The sequence below is a fragment of the Glandiceps talaboti genome, chromosome 13 (genome assembly GCF_964340395.1).
Source record: "Glandiceps talaboti chromosome 13, keGlaTala1.1, whole genome shotgun sequence".
Classification (NCBI taxonomy): Eukaryota; Metazoa; Hemichordata; class Enteropneusta; family Spengelidae; genus Glandiceps; species Glandiceps talaboti.
In genome coordinates this window covers 2,056,256-2,072,400 of record NC_135561.1, presented here as the reverse complement: position 1 = coordinate 2,072,400, position 16,145 = coordinate 2,056,256, and the positions used below count along the sequence as shown (strand labels likewise).

Here is a 16,145-nt window from a genome sequence, read left to right as displayed (position 1 = left end):
AATTGGTTCAAAAAATTGTGTCAGAAAATTGGACGATTTTGAGGTACATCGGGGCACTACTTTGTTGAGAACATGGCGGAGTTCATAGGGGACCGTGAACACCTCCTGCCTAGCGGAGTAAAACGGAAAAAAGCCAAGCATCAGCTCGACAACATGTCCGCAGCACACGGTAAGTACCGTTCTCGATCATCAAACTTCGGAAAATATTGCTGATCCATGTAACGAAATTTATTTTGAGGGGGTTAATTTTATAATTAATGATTCTGACATCGATTTTTGTTTCAAAGATAGGAATATTTCTTAACGATTGCCAGTCAAATCAGAGCTAAAATTTTAGGTGAATCGTGATCGATAACAAAGGCTGTTCCTCTCGGCGCCTCGCCTGTCTAGCTTCCCTGGGAAAATGCCCTGTTTTGCCGCTGCATCAGAAAGATTTTTACGAACGTATTAGAAGGATAAATCGCGAGATTTTTATTTTATTCCCCAAGACAGTAAACGCGAGTCATTGATTGGTTTTAATGTGGCAAAATTGTGTCATTTTGCCCGGAAAATTTCTCGGAAAATCTCGCATTTTTGCAACAAAGTAGCCAGCGCTTACATTGTACGGGGTTTTCAAAACTGTCTTGCGTGGCGTTGTTCTGCAGAGATAGCTGGGCGTCATCGCGTGCAGTCACTTGAAAGCCGTGTGGGCTGTTATGCGGAGCGTTACATTTACTCGGCACTACATGAACGTAGCTCCGTCACTTTGAGAGGCAGGGTCGGTGTGCTGCATCAAAATCTGAACAGGGAGAGCCAACGGCAGATTAGGGCGGACAACGCGTCTGTCGCATATAACGTTGCAAGCTGTCCCGAGTTTTCCATATCAGATTTTACGATGTTATTTCGTTTCCTACTAAAGAGAAACGTAATCGTGCATTAGTTTTTATTTGTGGCAATGAAAAAGTCACGATACCAGCTAGTTTGCGCTCCTATTTTCAACGGAAGTTGCAATGTGCTAGCAAGTTAGCGCTTGAACATGGTCGACCGGTAGCTCGTGATTAGGGCGTGCTCATTTTCCCGGTAATTTTTGCTTTACCCCTGTCCGAAGTCGCTGGCATGGTTATACGAGTGACCGCGCAATGTCTGCAAATAAAACTACGTCGTCGCAAATGTAATTTTGTTCTCCCATTCGTACATGAAGATATTTTTCGTTCTCTCCTTATCGTTGCTTTCTCATGATTTTTCCCTCTTCGATCATTGCGTCCACGTACGTGAAGACCCTTTTAGCGACTTGGCTCGATAAACAAAATACTAGCACATGTTGCACAGCCTGTGGAGGAGAAGGGAACGCCAACACGAGAAAACGAACCCGACTACCCAACAACGGGTTTGTTAAGGTACTCGAGACGGATCGTCGGCGTTCGGAGAAGTACTTGAATTTTTAGAGTAACACGATTTACGAACAAAAAAAAACGCAGTTCACTCCAGACTGAAGAACTAACATAAGCAGACGATCGTAACAACAACATAATATGTGTTATCGAAATCGCTGTTTCGTTAAAATAAAAAAGTGCACTTTATTTTTTACACGTGTTTCCCAGTGACAACTCCGTCTCGGATCGAAAAAAATGTACGTTCAAACCACGGATGTCTCTCGCAGTCACTATTACAATATCATACCTATGTTCAAGCAATGTTGTGTTTTGATGTCATAATAGATGTAAACTTTTAGGTGATCTCAGAGCATTTCAACTTAAGAAAAACAAAAGGGGGAAATAAATTAATGAAATGTCGTACCCAGAACGATGTACTTTTGGCCCAGAAGAGGCTAATTGGTAGGTGAGGGTAAAACTTTGGAAAGTCATTTTAATATTTAGACTTTTTAAAAAAGCTATTTCTCTTCCTGTTTTATTTATTATTGTTTACAATTTCTTTTCCACCTGTACACATGCAATAATTTGATGATTCCGTTCACACCCTTCAAATTAGAAACTATTTATGCCTTTATGGTTAATTTTCAAATAAACAAAGTACAGTTAGAATTTTAATTGTTATTTGAATGATTAAATAAATTTATGTACATCAATATCTCTTGATAGATACTAAACAAAGAGAAAGTGATAAATTAATATTGATTTATAAATTATTTCCTATGTGGGGGGGGGGGGGGGGGGTACACCTAAGAAGTATTGGTGGGCCATAGCTTAGTTGTTCAGGCATATAACAGCAACAAATTACTTCCTCCTTTTCAGACCACCTGAATAATGAGCACCCAATTTCAAAAACAATATTATATCATATGGATGTTTGTTTTCAACTCCCCCCCCCCCCAACCTCAAATAAATGAACCCCAAATTCAAAAAGTTAGACTCCTGTCAACCAGTACACACATATATTATTTTTTTTCTGTATCCTTTATCCAAATCTGGATATCAGACCTAATCATAATAAGGAGAGTAAGTAACATGCTCAATATAACAAAATTGATTATTTATTTATTTATTTATTTATTTATTTATCAAGCCATGTACACAAGAAGTGACATTGCATTGCCATACATCTTTTCAGAGTAACCCCTCCCCCTCCCCCTCCCTCCCTCCCTCTCCACCCCCATCAGTGGCGATGGTGAGGTCACTGTGGGGTGTATCATTATAGTTAAAGATTGTTCTTAGAGCAACATTTGGTATCTAAGAAATTGTTATTTGAATAAATAAAATGAATACAATTGAATGTGTTTGTTTGTTTGCTTATTTTGGTAATGATGAATATTATACTACTGTTAAGTATGTATGTATGTATGTATGTATGTATGTATGTATGTATGTATAATATAAATGATTACTTTTTGTGAAAAAAATAGTAATTTCTGGAGAAAGCTGATATGCTTGATAATTTGACTAGTAATGTTAATTCCATGGCTTGCTAATTTTACTTACATGAGTGTAATGTTTGTTTTATAAGATTTGGTGTAGTTTATAGTTGTGATGTGGTACATGTTTTTGTATAATTTGATTTGATCAGATTTTGGGACTAAATTATGATTATTAATCCACACCCAGACACCCTCAATATATTGGAGATTTGCCAGTATATTGGAAATTGGTATAAAATATAATTAATTTATAGCCAATATTTAAGTAAACAGTAAAAGCATTGAATTATCAGATCAGTGATTTGACATTATAATCAAACTTTGACCAGCTTTGTTGTGATAACCTTTGACCTTTTACTGTATTTTGTATTACTCGTACAAGGTAAGATATAAGAAAACGTGAATCACAAACACAATAATACACATGATTTGCCATGCATGACGATTGTGAAACATAAAGGGGGCTGTATTTGCATCTTAATTTGTATATCATTAGCATATTTAGAGAGAGAAAAAACTGTTTCCAGCAACAAAAAGGCCTAAAATCATTTAAATTCCTGTTTTGTAGAATGATCCATTAAAGAAATTTGTAAAATCATGTAAAAACTTCAGAAGGACAGAGAATGCAAATAAAGCATTAAATAGACGCCAACCATGTAAATGGGGTGGTGGTAAGGTGTGCCCCTCAAGAACCCCTTGTGCAAACTTAGGAGCAGTGCACCCACTTAAAACCCCTTATGGAGAACACTGAATACAGAATTATTACTAGTATATAACATTTCCAGTGATTTTAAAGGTATAAGGTGTGAAAGTTGTCTGATAGAGTTATAAAGAGGGTCACATATTGACCTTCAGCTGGGATCACCATGGTCAGCCATTCTGTATGACGAGATGTCTGAGTTACCCTTAAATCACCCAGTAGTGTTAATGATCTTTTTGGGCTGGCCTAGTGGCAATGTGAGCATTCAGGATTAATTTGTTCAAGGATTAGGCCACTTCTCAGATATTGCTAAATGCGAATGTAGAAGCTATTAAAAAGTCAGTCAGGCCATAATAAAAGAATGATCCAATGTAATCCTTAGGACTCCACTGACAAGATGACACTAATGAACTAGTGTTAGAGTGTTAAACTAGAGTGTTAAAGGCCCATGGCTGAATCCCACAACCCCAGGCTCTTGCATTAGTGCTATTTTATCACTGACGTCATAAGAACCAAGATACTCTGTCATAGGATGACTCGTGTGTACAGGACCAACTTTTGTTATCACTCTACTATACAAATAAATTTCAATTCTAATCAAAACTGGTCAGAGATTCGATCCCAGGTTCTAATGTTGTGGGTTTTTTTTAATCAAGCCAGAGCCATAACCCCAAGCAATGGTAGTCTGGGTAACTGAGACTATGTTTCTCCAAACGTTGGCACTATATCATCATACTTGAACTGTGTGGAACAGTCAAATATCAACTTTGAGGTCCAAGTGTTCTTTCCAGTCATATTATATATGTCTGTCTTTTACATAAAATATGTTATTATCCAAAATGATTACAACTTGTCTTGTTCATCACAACTTACGGTAGTAAGCGGAAGGCAACACCAAATTTGGTACGTCACCTAAAATCATTGTTCTTCCATGGTGAACAACTGTCAAATTGACTAAGAATCACTGCATAGGATACATTCAACTATGAAGTTGTAGGCGTCAGAGAATCTAGACGCACAGTGATATGGTTTCTTATTTATCTTTTTACAGGTAAAAAGCGTAAGTCAGCAACAAGCCATGATGAAGCTGTCAATGGCTTAAAGGTAGAGTCAGGTGTTGCAGCAAAGAAACTGAAAATAGGTAAGATAGATAATTATTGTTATACAATCCATAAATGAATTTGCACTGAGGCTGAAAAAGGAAATAAACCTAAAGGTGCTTATACTTTCACTCATATTTTCCTCAAGGTCCCTTAGGTCACTCATTTTCATTTCCTTAAGGTCCCTCAGGTCACTCATATTTTCATTTCCTCAAGGTCCCTTAGGTCACTCATATTTTCCTCAAGGTCCCTTAGGTCACTCATATTTTCATTTGAAAGTATTCCTGAATAATATGTAATTCTTTTACTATGCATAATGTTCTTGGTTGTTGGGAGTTTTTTTTTTCTTGTACTAGTCTCCATGGCATGAAACTGAATGTTGTAATGACGACATTGTCTTTCAGATGAATGGAGTACAGATCAAAGACTGTCATTGTTGCAGAAAGTGACAACACAATTACCTGCAGATGACAGCAATGCCTACAGAAGTAGACTCTCTAAGGTGGACTGGGAAAAAGTCAAGTTTGAAAGATTTGGTAGTGATGAATGTCAGGAACAGTTCACAGCACTTCTAACTAATGTGAGTGAAATACTGCCCTCTATAGGCATATACATATCAGTGAAACTTTTATCATCAGCTTGGTAGGGTGGGTGTGTGTAAACATTCATTTTTGATAAATACTGATTTTTTTTGGAATTCTTGGAGTGGTATATATATTCAATTGTTGGGATAACTTGCTTTTAGTTTGTTATTTACCAGTCTGTGGTAGGCGTTAGCAGAATATATGATACATTTACAATCAAGGGAACCAACTATGGCAGTAAATTTCAGGCGTGGTGAAGATTTCTACTTTCTAAGGGAGCCATTCATGTTAACCATGAAGAGATCTTTGAAATAAATTATGTGTTGAGTGAAGGAAACAACAAAATGTATCTTTGTGTTCACATTAAATAACATGAACTAAAATTATATTTTGGAGATTTAAAATTTCTCCCTTTATTATGAAATTTATATTTCCTGTAACCTGTAAGGAAATGGGATATCTGATCTGAAACAGTTTCTGAATAAATGTTCAAATGTTTTTATTTGGTCTGTAATTTTGAACTTTTCTTTTCCTGTGTCAAGGTAAGAAAACAGAGAACCTTGAAAGAGTTGTGTGATGATGCAGAACAACTGATAAGAAAACCAGACTTAAGAGCCAAAAAGGTAAATGTATGTCAATTCTTCAAGCTTGGAATTTGAAAAATGTGGTCTGGAAAATACATGTATGCGATTGGTAACACTTTTCATGTCAATATGCTTACCTATGTGTTAGCATAGTGAAGTGAAAGAAGAGGCTCAAATTGGGCAGACTATTCACTTACTCAGTAAGGTATATAGTGACAGGGTGCCCTCACACATCAGTCCACAGATAGAGCAGGCTGGTAAGGTCAGAGTGACAGAATGGATCTTTTTGTGTAACTGTTCACTATGCCTCTGACTAGACATGTTGCAACATCGTAAAACTTTGCATTTCAATATGCAAGTAATAACATTGGGAAAATGGTGTCTGCATTTCAAGATATACATACTGCAACAGTGTTACTTTTGATATGTGCATTTCAGTGTGTAAGACAGTGCTGCAACATAGTAATATTGGTATATAAACGTTTATGTGTAAGTGCTGCAACATTGTAACATCGATATTTGAATGCTGCTACATGTGAAAGTAGTGTATGCAGTTCAGTGCAACACAAGTGTTCATATTTTAGTGGATAAGTGTTGCAACTTTATTAAGTCAGTGTATGCAGTTCTACATATCAATGCTGCCACATAGTATCATAGTTGTATGCATTTTTATGTGCAAATGCAACATTGTACTTTGTTGTATGCATCTGTATGGACAAATACTGCAACATTGTAACATCAGTGTATACAGTGCAGTGCTATGTGCAAAGTGTGTGACATTGTAAGTTTGCTGTATACATGTCATTGTTCTTGTGGTCAGTCTTCAAAACCAACACAAAGCAAGGTGTATACATTGCAATACAGTTATTATGATAGAAAGGTAACAAAGTGTTCATGAATTGAATTGAATTGAAATTTATTTCACCAGAACTTATACAGATTATACAGATATTGAATAAATATATAGAAATGAAAGAGAGAGAAAAAAATACAACGTCTAGGGACAAAATAAAATTCTGGTGAGGACCAAGGACAGTAGTTCTTTCTGAACTAATCGAGGTCCAAGGCCCTGACTGACATGCTTAATATAATGTATTGCTGGTTACACTGTTATAAAAAATAAATATATACACAAGAAATGTGCTTTATATACACACGCATCACACTCACTCATAGAAAAAACAAAACAAACCAATCATACATTCATACACACACATGTCCTAGTTGATCATATAATTGCATTAAGAATAACAGTTGATATGCTGAAACCAGATATGTCACTTTATCATGGTGTATATGATAGTATTGTTTTGAATGGTGAGGAGTCATGATGATTGAGTGGCTTGATTGCTTTGTGTTGTTGGTGTCGTAATTTACTCTAATCAGTGGAAACCCAGCAGAAGAGATGTGTTTTACTTGTCTTGAAAACAGCTGCAACGATAGAATACAGTATAATGAGTATTATGTGTGTATGGGTAGATAGGAACAGAGGGTTAGGATTACGCTGTCTTTCTTACTTTACACTGAGGTGCAAAACTTGTCAAATGGCCTAAACCTGGCATTTTTGTACTCAAATGAAAAATCTACTGAGGGTCAGAACAGTTTATGGAAGCAAGGGTCTCGTGAGGATTTACAGTTGATAGTTAGTAGAGATATACATCAATATGTCGTTGATTATCAGTCTTACCAACCGTGACTGTAGACTCATACTAGCCTAATCATAGATAACTAACTTCAATAATATACCCACAGTCTAAAAACCTAGTAAAAGGGGGTAGAGTTAAACACTTCTAAAGGAACCAGTCTTGAAATGTGATTATAGGGAATAAGAATTTAGTGAATTAAGTGGTCATCACGGGTTCTCTGTTCCACAGGTCCTCATTCTGTCTCCTTTCCAATTCCAATTTTTGAAAATCAAATTTATTTTTTGTATTTTTTCTCTCTTTGAGTAGAGTCATCCCGACATGCCTAAAAAACCATTGACACCCTATTTCCGGTACTATATGGACAAGAGACAGAAAATCGTGGAAGAAAACCCTGAGATGAAAGCAACAGAGATTAGTCAACTTGTAGCACAGCAATATAAAAATTTAAATGAAAAGAAAAAGGTCAGTTGGTTCTTAAGTAATACTGCCCCCTATAGTTGAGTTTTGAAATACTGCCCCCTAGTGTTGATTTGTGTCATTCGTTAGATTCTTGGTGTTTGTTTTGTTTGCTAGGGCAACTGTAATTATATTATTTTGGATAATTGAAAGCGATGGGATAGAGGAAAGAGTTCATCAGATATGTTTATCAAAGGAACATTACAGTCTTAAGTATCAATGATATAAAGTAAATATTACGTAAATCTCAACATGTGCACAACACAAAGTGTCATTTTCTTTTTCGAGATGTATAGATTTCATAACCCACTTAGATCCACAAACATTTCAACCTTTATATCCAGGCTGTTAGTCATGTGTGTGCAAGGTTCGTCATCCTTGGTTTGTGTCTCTCTTCTCCAGTGTTTTGCTGGTTTAGATTGATGCACCCATAGTGACCAAACAGCCAATATTAAACACTAGGCCCATAGTTCTGATTAGGATTTCAGTTCCTCTTCAGTCTCCAAAACCTGGAACAATTTGTGCAGGAAACTTTTTTTATTAAACATCCGTAATAATAATTTATACAATTTGATAGAAAGATCCGTGTCGTTGTGTGTATTGAATCCATTTATTTCAATAGGGTGTGAGGGGTTCCTAATTTTAAAATGATTCACTGGTTTTTATTCCATGTTTTCATGAAACTTATAACTCTTGTTGTGACATTCCAATTTTATGTATGTATTGAAAATGATTTTAAACAGTGTTTGACAAGTAGTGGTGTAACCTTGCATGGATGTAAGTTGCACAACCATTGTAACCCATGGTGGTCATCAGGGGCGAGCTGAACAACAGCATGTTTGTTGGCAGTTTTGTGGTATAGGTGACAGTGTGCATGTACATGTAATATGTTAGCACCTAGAATAACAGACCAGTTAGCTGACGTCTCTAGTATATGTATGTACATGAGTGCACAAATCAGGAAGACTAATGACATCTCAAATTTACCTCATTAGCAGAAATTTATTATGCAATCATTTTTTTTTAAATTTACAACTTAGTCTTGTGCTACATAATATGTATTGTAAGGGCCAAAAATGATGAAACTACCGAGAATTAGTTTGCCATTAATTTGCATATGAAGCTGCAGGGCTAGTGATGTTGCATAATCTTTGCATAATACTAAGGTCTAAATACATATTTTGTATGTACACACATTGCAAAATGACTGACAAGTGTGTTCCTCAGTGAGCCTACCCCAGGGTATAGTTTGTGAACTTGTTGCAATAACTTTGATGTGACTGAAATGTATCTTGACCTTTTCTTGTTTTCTGTTGTAGGGAAAATACATCAAGAAGTATGAGGATGAAATGAAAGAATATCACAAACAACATGACAAATTTCTGTAAGTTTACCAAAACTCTAACGATCCTTTTTAATTTTATCTTTAATACACATTACCTTGAATTCACATTTCCATTAACTATTTCTGTATCCACTCTTCCTCTGCGCTTCGAGCTCTTCGGAGATGAGGCGCATTACAAATCATCTTATTATTATTATTATTATTTTGACAATGGATTATAAACTTTCCAAATTTATTTAAAAGTGGCCATATTGACTAGGATTGGATATTACTTTTGATTTCTAATTTATTCAACAATTTTATCATGGCTTCGTACTAGTAAAATCAATGTGAAACAACATCACCAAGTCTGTGTTTGTAACTCAACAAATTGCAAAAATCTAAAACATGTGTAAAATGTTTGTTATTGTACATACAAAAACAAAAATTTTACTTAATCTTGTGCAATTTATTGAGTCACAAATACAGACTTTACCTATGTTATTTCACATTCATTTTAGAAGTAGGAAGCCATGATAAAATTATTTTATAAACAAAATAAAATAAATACCTAATCCTCATCCATATAACCACTTAAAAGTTTCCTAGTAATCCTAATTAATATTACAACAAGATTACAATGTAATTTCTTTTGAGTATTTCCAATATTCTATCTTAGTTTATCTTACTGGCAAATTTCTGGTAGTTAAATTAAGTTTTCTATCTTTTTTTTAAGTTTATGTGACTGTTCCTAGCTGAAGTACACGAAACTGTAAATGTCTCCACTTTTCATCTGCTCTCTATCTCCAAGATTCCAAGATTTCAGTGCAAACTCTAATTCTTTGTTTTTTGGTTACCAATACAGGCAAGATCACCCTGAATATGCGACTCCAACAAGCCGAGAAAAAAAATCAACAGATCCAGTAAGAAGACCATACACACCACTACAAGCATACCTTAATGCAAAGAGGGACCATTTAAGGAAGACCAATGCACAGGTAAGCTTGCTGTGTGTTATAATTGACCACTAGGTGGCAGTGTTTGCTAGTTACAACAATCCATGACTTGACGATGTTTGAATACATTTTCACTATAAAGTGGCAGTGATCTTCAATAATTACAACTAACCATAGTTTGCCAGTGTAAAGTATGAATATAGTTACTGGTACTATGAACTAATGTGTTTGCAATTTACAACTTACCACTGAGTGACAGCTTTTGCTAAATTAAGCTCACCAGATGTATCGTTGTGTTTTTAGCTTGATAAGAAGCAAGCAGAAGACCAGTTGAAAGCGCAATGGAAGAACCAGACAGATAAGAAAAAACTACCTTACATTAAGGCTTCTCTGGATGACTGTAAGCGATACATGGTAAGAATCAATAGTTTCAGTTGTTAACTATTAATCAAGCTACACTGCCAATTAAACAGAGAGGCACAAAGAGACCAGTTGGGAAGAGTAAAGGGGATAAGATAGTATCTGTGGTTGTGTGTGCATGTATGTATGTGTGTGTGTGCATGTGTGTGCATGCACAAGTATGGGTGGTACATATGCATGTATGGATCTACGTATGTATGTATGTATGTATGTGTGTGTGTGTGTGTGTGTGTGTGTATCATGTATGTATGTATGTATGTATGTATGTATGTATGTATGTATGTATGTATGTATGTATGTATGTATGTATGTATATATGATATGTTTTTGAAATAAAAAAGAAATAGAAGATGGGGGTATGAGTTCATGAGGGAGAATTTGTAATGAAGGACGACAGTCATGTGCAAATTTATTATTCATAAGATAAGAAAGTTCTTCTTCCAAATCTTGACATCTGTACAGCTGTTGCTGTAAGTCTGAAGGCAAAATCAACACAAAATTTACCAAGGCTGTTAGTCACGTGTGTGCAAGGTTCGTCATCCTTGGTTTGTGTCTCTCTTCTCCAGTGTTTTGCTGGTTTAGATTGATGCACCCATAGTGACCAAACAGCCAATATTAAACACTAGGCCCATAGTTCTGATTAGGATTTCAGTTCCTCTTCAGTCTCCAAAACCTGGAACATATACAAAAAAAAACATACACAAAAAATAACGCAAACTATACAGTTGTACTACAATGCCATTGGCATTATTTTTTTATCATACAGAGAGAGCTTGCTGATTATCAGCGCACACATCCAGAGTATGAACCCAGACCACTGAAGTCTATACTTACTAAGGAAGAACTAAAAATAAAAGACAGAGCCTTAGGCAAACCCGATAAACCACCAGGGTAAGTAGAATTAAGCATTGGGATTATGAAACCTGATAAACCACCAGGGTAAGTAGAATTAAGCATTGGGAATATGACTACCAATACATAGAAACTTAGATGTATGGAAAACATTGTCTCATATTCTTGTTTAAAGATGCTTGGGACCTGAAATCAGCTATATACATCATGGCACATATCTCACACCACAAAGACCAATGAATCAAACCCAGGAACTTTGCAGATTACCAGCATAGCAACCCTGTGGAAATGTACATAACAAATAACTCCAGCTACTTTCAAAAACCTGAGCACTTAAATCCAGACAATTTGATTGGATATATTGCACAATCTAATGTGTACTACTGCTGCTACACAAATATATTTACCCATAGACAATACTGTTCAAGGTGTACATAATGATTAAATCATTATATCAAACACAACAGTTTCCAAAAATATTCCGGTTGCAGCTAGTGCAGCTTCAAATAATTCATATTTTATGTTTCTCCCTAATAGGAGTGGCTACAGTTTATTCTGCAGTATTCTAATGCAGAATGATCTATCCCATATACCTAGTCAGGAGAGGATGGCAGAGTGTAGTAAAAGATGGAAAACTATGACACAACAAGAGAAGGACTCCTACCAAGTCAAATGTAACCAGGTGAGCTGACTTATTTACATATGGGGGAAGGGGGGGGGAGATCCAGTTGGTCATGATGTCTGCTAATTTGCATAATTTGTTTTTCATGGCTGATTGGTTCATGCATATTTAACCAGTTGAGTGTTTTACTAGCAATAAGTCAGTTCTTTGTGTAGATATTGATACTTTTGATATCAGATTTATACTTTTCATCAAGCAAATTCATGAACAATGTTTTTGCCAAAGTTTAGGAACCCCAGTTGAAATAGAGGAAAATGAGGTAATTTGGGTTATTTTTACAGCTTGCCATACTTTTTGTACTGTACTGCATACATGTAATTTTAGTGGAGGATCTCAGTAACAGGGGAGGGAAGAGGAGGGGGAATCTGGTCAGACTTGAATGGATTTCTATACCTTATACCATAATTTTGATGAGAAATGCTGGTAAAATACTTTGGAAACAATTTTACCAGCATTTACCTAGCTACTTTAATTGCCATTAACCACAATACTAATATAAATTAACAACACTACTACTACAAGGTTCTAAGAACCTGGGTCACACAAATATGTATATAATAAATCTATGGAGATAAGAACTTCTTAAGTAAATACTATGTAATATATTTGTTGTCACTTTTGCTCTGTGTTTGACAGAAAGGTATTTTTCGCTACCATATTTGTAAACTTTGAATATTGGCCGGTGGCCTAGAAATACAAACATATATTATACTAATGAATTATGATGATAAATCAAGCCATATCATAAACACTTGATGTCCATTGTCAACTTCAGTGATATTAAAAGGTGAAGTATTATATTGTGAATAGAATAGAATCTTTTATTGCATCCGTTTAAGAAAACTACATTTCTTCATTGGATTTTCTGCAATAAGTATTTGGTGCTAAAACAAATGAATGAATGATAAATCGGAATACATCAACCCCTTGCATACAAGTGGTTTGGGATGTTTACTTTATATCTAGGTTAAACATTAGGCAAGGCAAATGGTCACGGTTAAGTGATATTTAGGGTGACAAGCAAACATAGTTTATGAATAATGAATTATTAAATCGCCAAGATGTTTGATGGCCATGTCTAACTACTGTGTAAATTCATATCAAAAATAAAAATGGGTGTAAGTATTTGAAATTATTTATGGTTGACTGACGTCATTTATTTGAAAAAATCAGTCTGTTCTGAATACTAGCTTTCCATATGGTCCAGATTTTAATTTGATGGTGCCCCATGTCCAACAAACATGTTATGATCTTAGCCTTAGCCATGTACTTTAACTAATTTGACATGTGTCCACAATATTGATAACATAGATATATTGGGCCATGATTGCCAAGGCTTGCATGGGAGGGTACTAAAAATATAGTAAGGTTATTTTGTAAATTAAAAAAATCCAAAAAAATTACCCATTTTTCATCCATATTGCCTCTTTAATGAACTTTATTGTTGATATATACGTTGGTTTTCATTGGAAAGTTGTCACATCCAGTTTGACACATCCGACTTCGTCATTACTTTTTAATGAAAAATTGCAAATTAAAATTAAAAGCCAAATTAAAGCCAATCTTCAATACATCAGATGAATATGTATAGGTCAAACCTGATTTTTGAGAGATCTTGATTTGTTGTCGTTATATTTCATGTGACAGGTCAAATTATAGTAATCAATCATAATGAAAGTGTTTTGATTAAAATTACAACAATCTTGTTAATGTGTCAATGGATTATTTATCAGATTTATTGCAGGCTTCCAGCATTAATATGCATTGATTAAATTTATCGAATGAGTTCAAATTTCCAAGTCGTGATACAATATGCTAATAACAGTGTCTTTGTCATATTTATGCAAATGTTGTACAGTTGATAATAAGTATGCAAACCAAACAAAAGTGGCCATTGTGTAAAGAAGTGTGCTCTTATATGCAAATTCAGTGAAAATACAATAATATGCAAATTAGGTAGCTGGTGATCATTTATATGCAAATTTATAAAAAATTAACAAAATATCTTGTAAATCGACACCTAAAAATGTGCGCCCTAAATGAATCGCAATTTCATCTTATAACTATACTACTTAGATAAAATAGACTTCTAATTTACATGTACAATGTCTTATTCTTGGTATTTTAACAGATTTCAGTGAATATATTGCTGGTTGTCAGATCATAAAATTACTACCCCAGTTATAGCAAGTGTAGTTTTTAGTCTATAATGGAATATTTTGAGTTCTATATTCAAGAATTTGATTAGGATAAGAAAATTTATAGTTGGAAAATTTAAATTTGTGATTCACTGTGCAAATACTACCAAAATCTTGGTTCTCATGAAATTTCACACTCCACCCACACCCCTCCCTCCCTCCCTCCCTCCGTCCCATGGATGGATTGATGTATCAATTTGATCGATATAATGAAAAAGTTTGTTCAAGAATGAATGTTCATGGACTTGGTGTTCATACATACTTATCATTGAAAATTTCTACTAACAGTCAAAAAATTACTTGGAAATGAATTCCAAGTTTTCGTTGATGTCTCGTCAGCATCCGTGCATTCATTGAGATCCTAGCTGTCTGTCTCAAACTTATTATTTGTGACAAAACTATATTGTAGTACACATCTGATGATGGTGATGAAAGTTTTAGATGCACTTTAAAAATGTTTTTATTTTGTGAATAGTAATTTTCAATAAAAATATTGATGTATAGCAAAGGTAGCTATTTTGATTTCAGTAAATTTCTCCCTCTAGCCATGGAGGTTATGAATTACTAACAAAACAATAAAACACTTGACATTCAGAAAGAATGTTGGGAATTGTCAAATTGTAAAGTTCTTGACATCATTGCCTCTGATTGAGACATACAGACTCTTAAGTCATAAAGCTCCCTAATACTGTCCTCAAACATGTATGCAATAACATTTACCTGTACATTGACAAATAGGCTCTGTAACTAAAGATGGCTGTATGACCTCTTACTGAGTCACCATAGCAACCAAATACTACTTATAAAGCTGATGAAAATTTAATTTGAGTATGATATCACTGCATGTTGCTATAGTAACATGTGTCAATACAAATTAAGAAATAATCACTTGTGAGGGAATAAAATTGGTTGAAATTCAAACCAATGATTTAATATGATACAGTAAATTGGCCATGAAAGGAACAGTTAGCTGAAGTGACGACTGGTAGATGACTGTTTAAAAGGTTTTCTTTAAACAAACATTATTCATAGTTGGACAGTTACAGGTTCTTGCAAAATTACCTCGATATGATCTAGTTAGTGTGAGGTCCATATAAGGTGGGATTAACCAAATCAAACCATTTTTTTCTGATTCATCTTTGCATATATTGATGGCTTAAGGTCAGTTTCTTGACATCTATGTGTAGTCTGTATTCAATGTCTCTGTGGGTGATCATTTGACTTTTGCAATGTTGAAAGAAAAAAGGGTCTTATTACAAAATGCTTGCCAATATTGGCATGTAGAGTCAACACTTAACACCAGATGCATTCTGGGAAGGTAGATGTTCAATATTGGATAAAAGGCAGTAAGTTATTAGAATAATTTAGTTAAACGTTGTGATGCTGACTGGTTGCATAGAGATCTGAGAATGACATTGCAGTTTTTTGTACGGGTATTTTAGTAAATTTACTCCTCAAAATATCAGGTAATATATTTTTTTTAAAGTTTTTAAATGTTGTAACTATGATTCTCATGGTGAAAATTATATACTTTGTAATCTTACGTGTAACTGTGATTTCAGTAGCGTTTTATCAAAATTTCTTCCAATGGGAATTTGTATGTAACCGCCAAGAGTATTCTACAGCTTTATTGTAATTTTCAGAGAGTTGAAAAAGTCAAAACGTAGAACCAAACTTGCTACAAATCAATTGACGTCATGACGTGTGGATATCCTAAAAGTACTAAATTCCCATACTAGTGCAGATTTGTGTCAATGTTAACACCATATCCTGATGTCTAGCTTGTAATCAC

The 16,145-nt window shown here is 34.8% G+C and overlaps 1 protein-coding gene across 2 annotated transcripts in view; it reads left to right on the top strand.

Moving 5' to 3' along the window:
• The first annotated feature begins 72 nt into the window (after window positions 1-72).
• The window catches only part of LOC144444580 (nucleolar transcription factor 1-like), a 28,156-nt gene continuing 12,083 nt past the window's right edge, over window positions 73-16,145 (top strand). The window contains exons 1-10 of one of the 2 annotated variants that reach the window (XM_078134057.1): window positions 73-169; window positions 4,603-4,692; window positions 5,056-5,231; window positions 5,778-5,858; window positions 7,772-7,927; window positions 9,241-9,305; window positions 10,111-10,243; window positions 10,505-10,615; window positions 11,388-11,512; window positions 12,011-12,155. In XM_078134057.1, the coding sequence (XP_077990183.1) occupies window positions 73-169; window positions 4,603-4,692; window positions 5,056-5,231; window positions 5,778-5,858; window positions 7,772-7,927; window positions 9,241-9,305; window positions 10,111-10,243; window positions 10,505-10,615; window positions 11,388-11,512; window positions 12,011-12,155 (1,179 nt within the window). The remainder of the gene's footprint in view (window positions 170-4,602; window positions 4,693-5,055; window positions 5,232-5,777; window positions 5,859-7,771; window positions 7,928-9,240; window positions 9,306-10,110; window positions 10,244-10,504; window positions 10,616-11,387; window positions 11,513-12,010; window positions 12,156-16,145) is intronic. The other variant, XM_078134058.1, reaches the window with a different exon arrangement.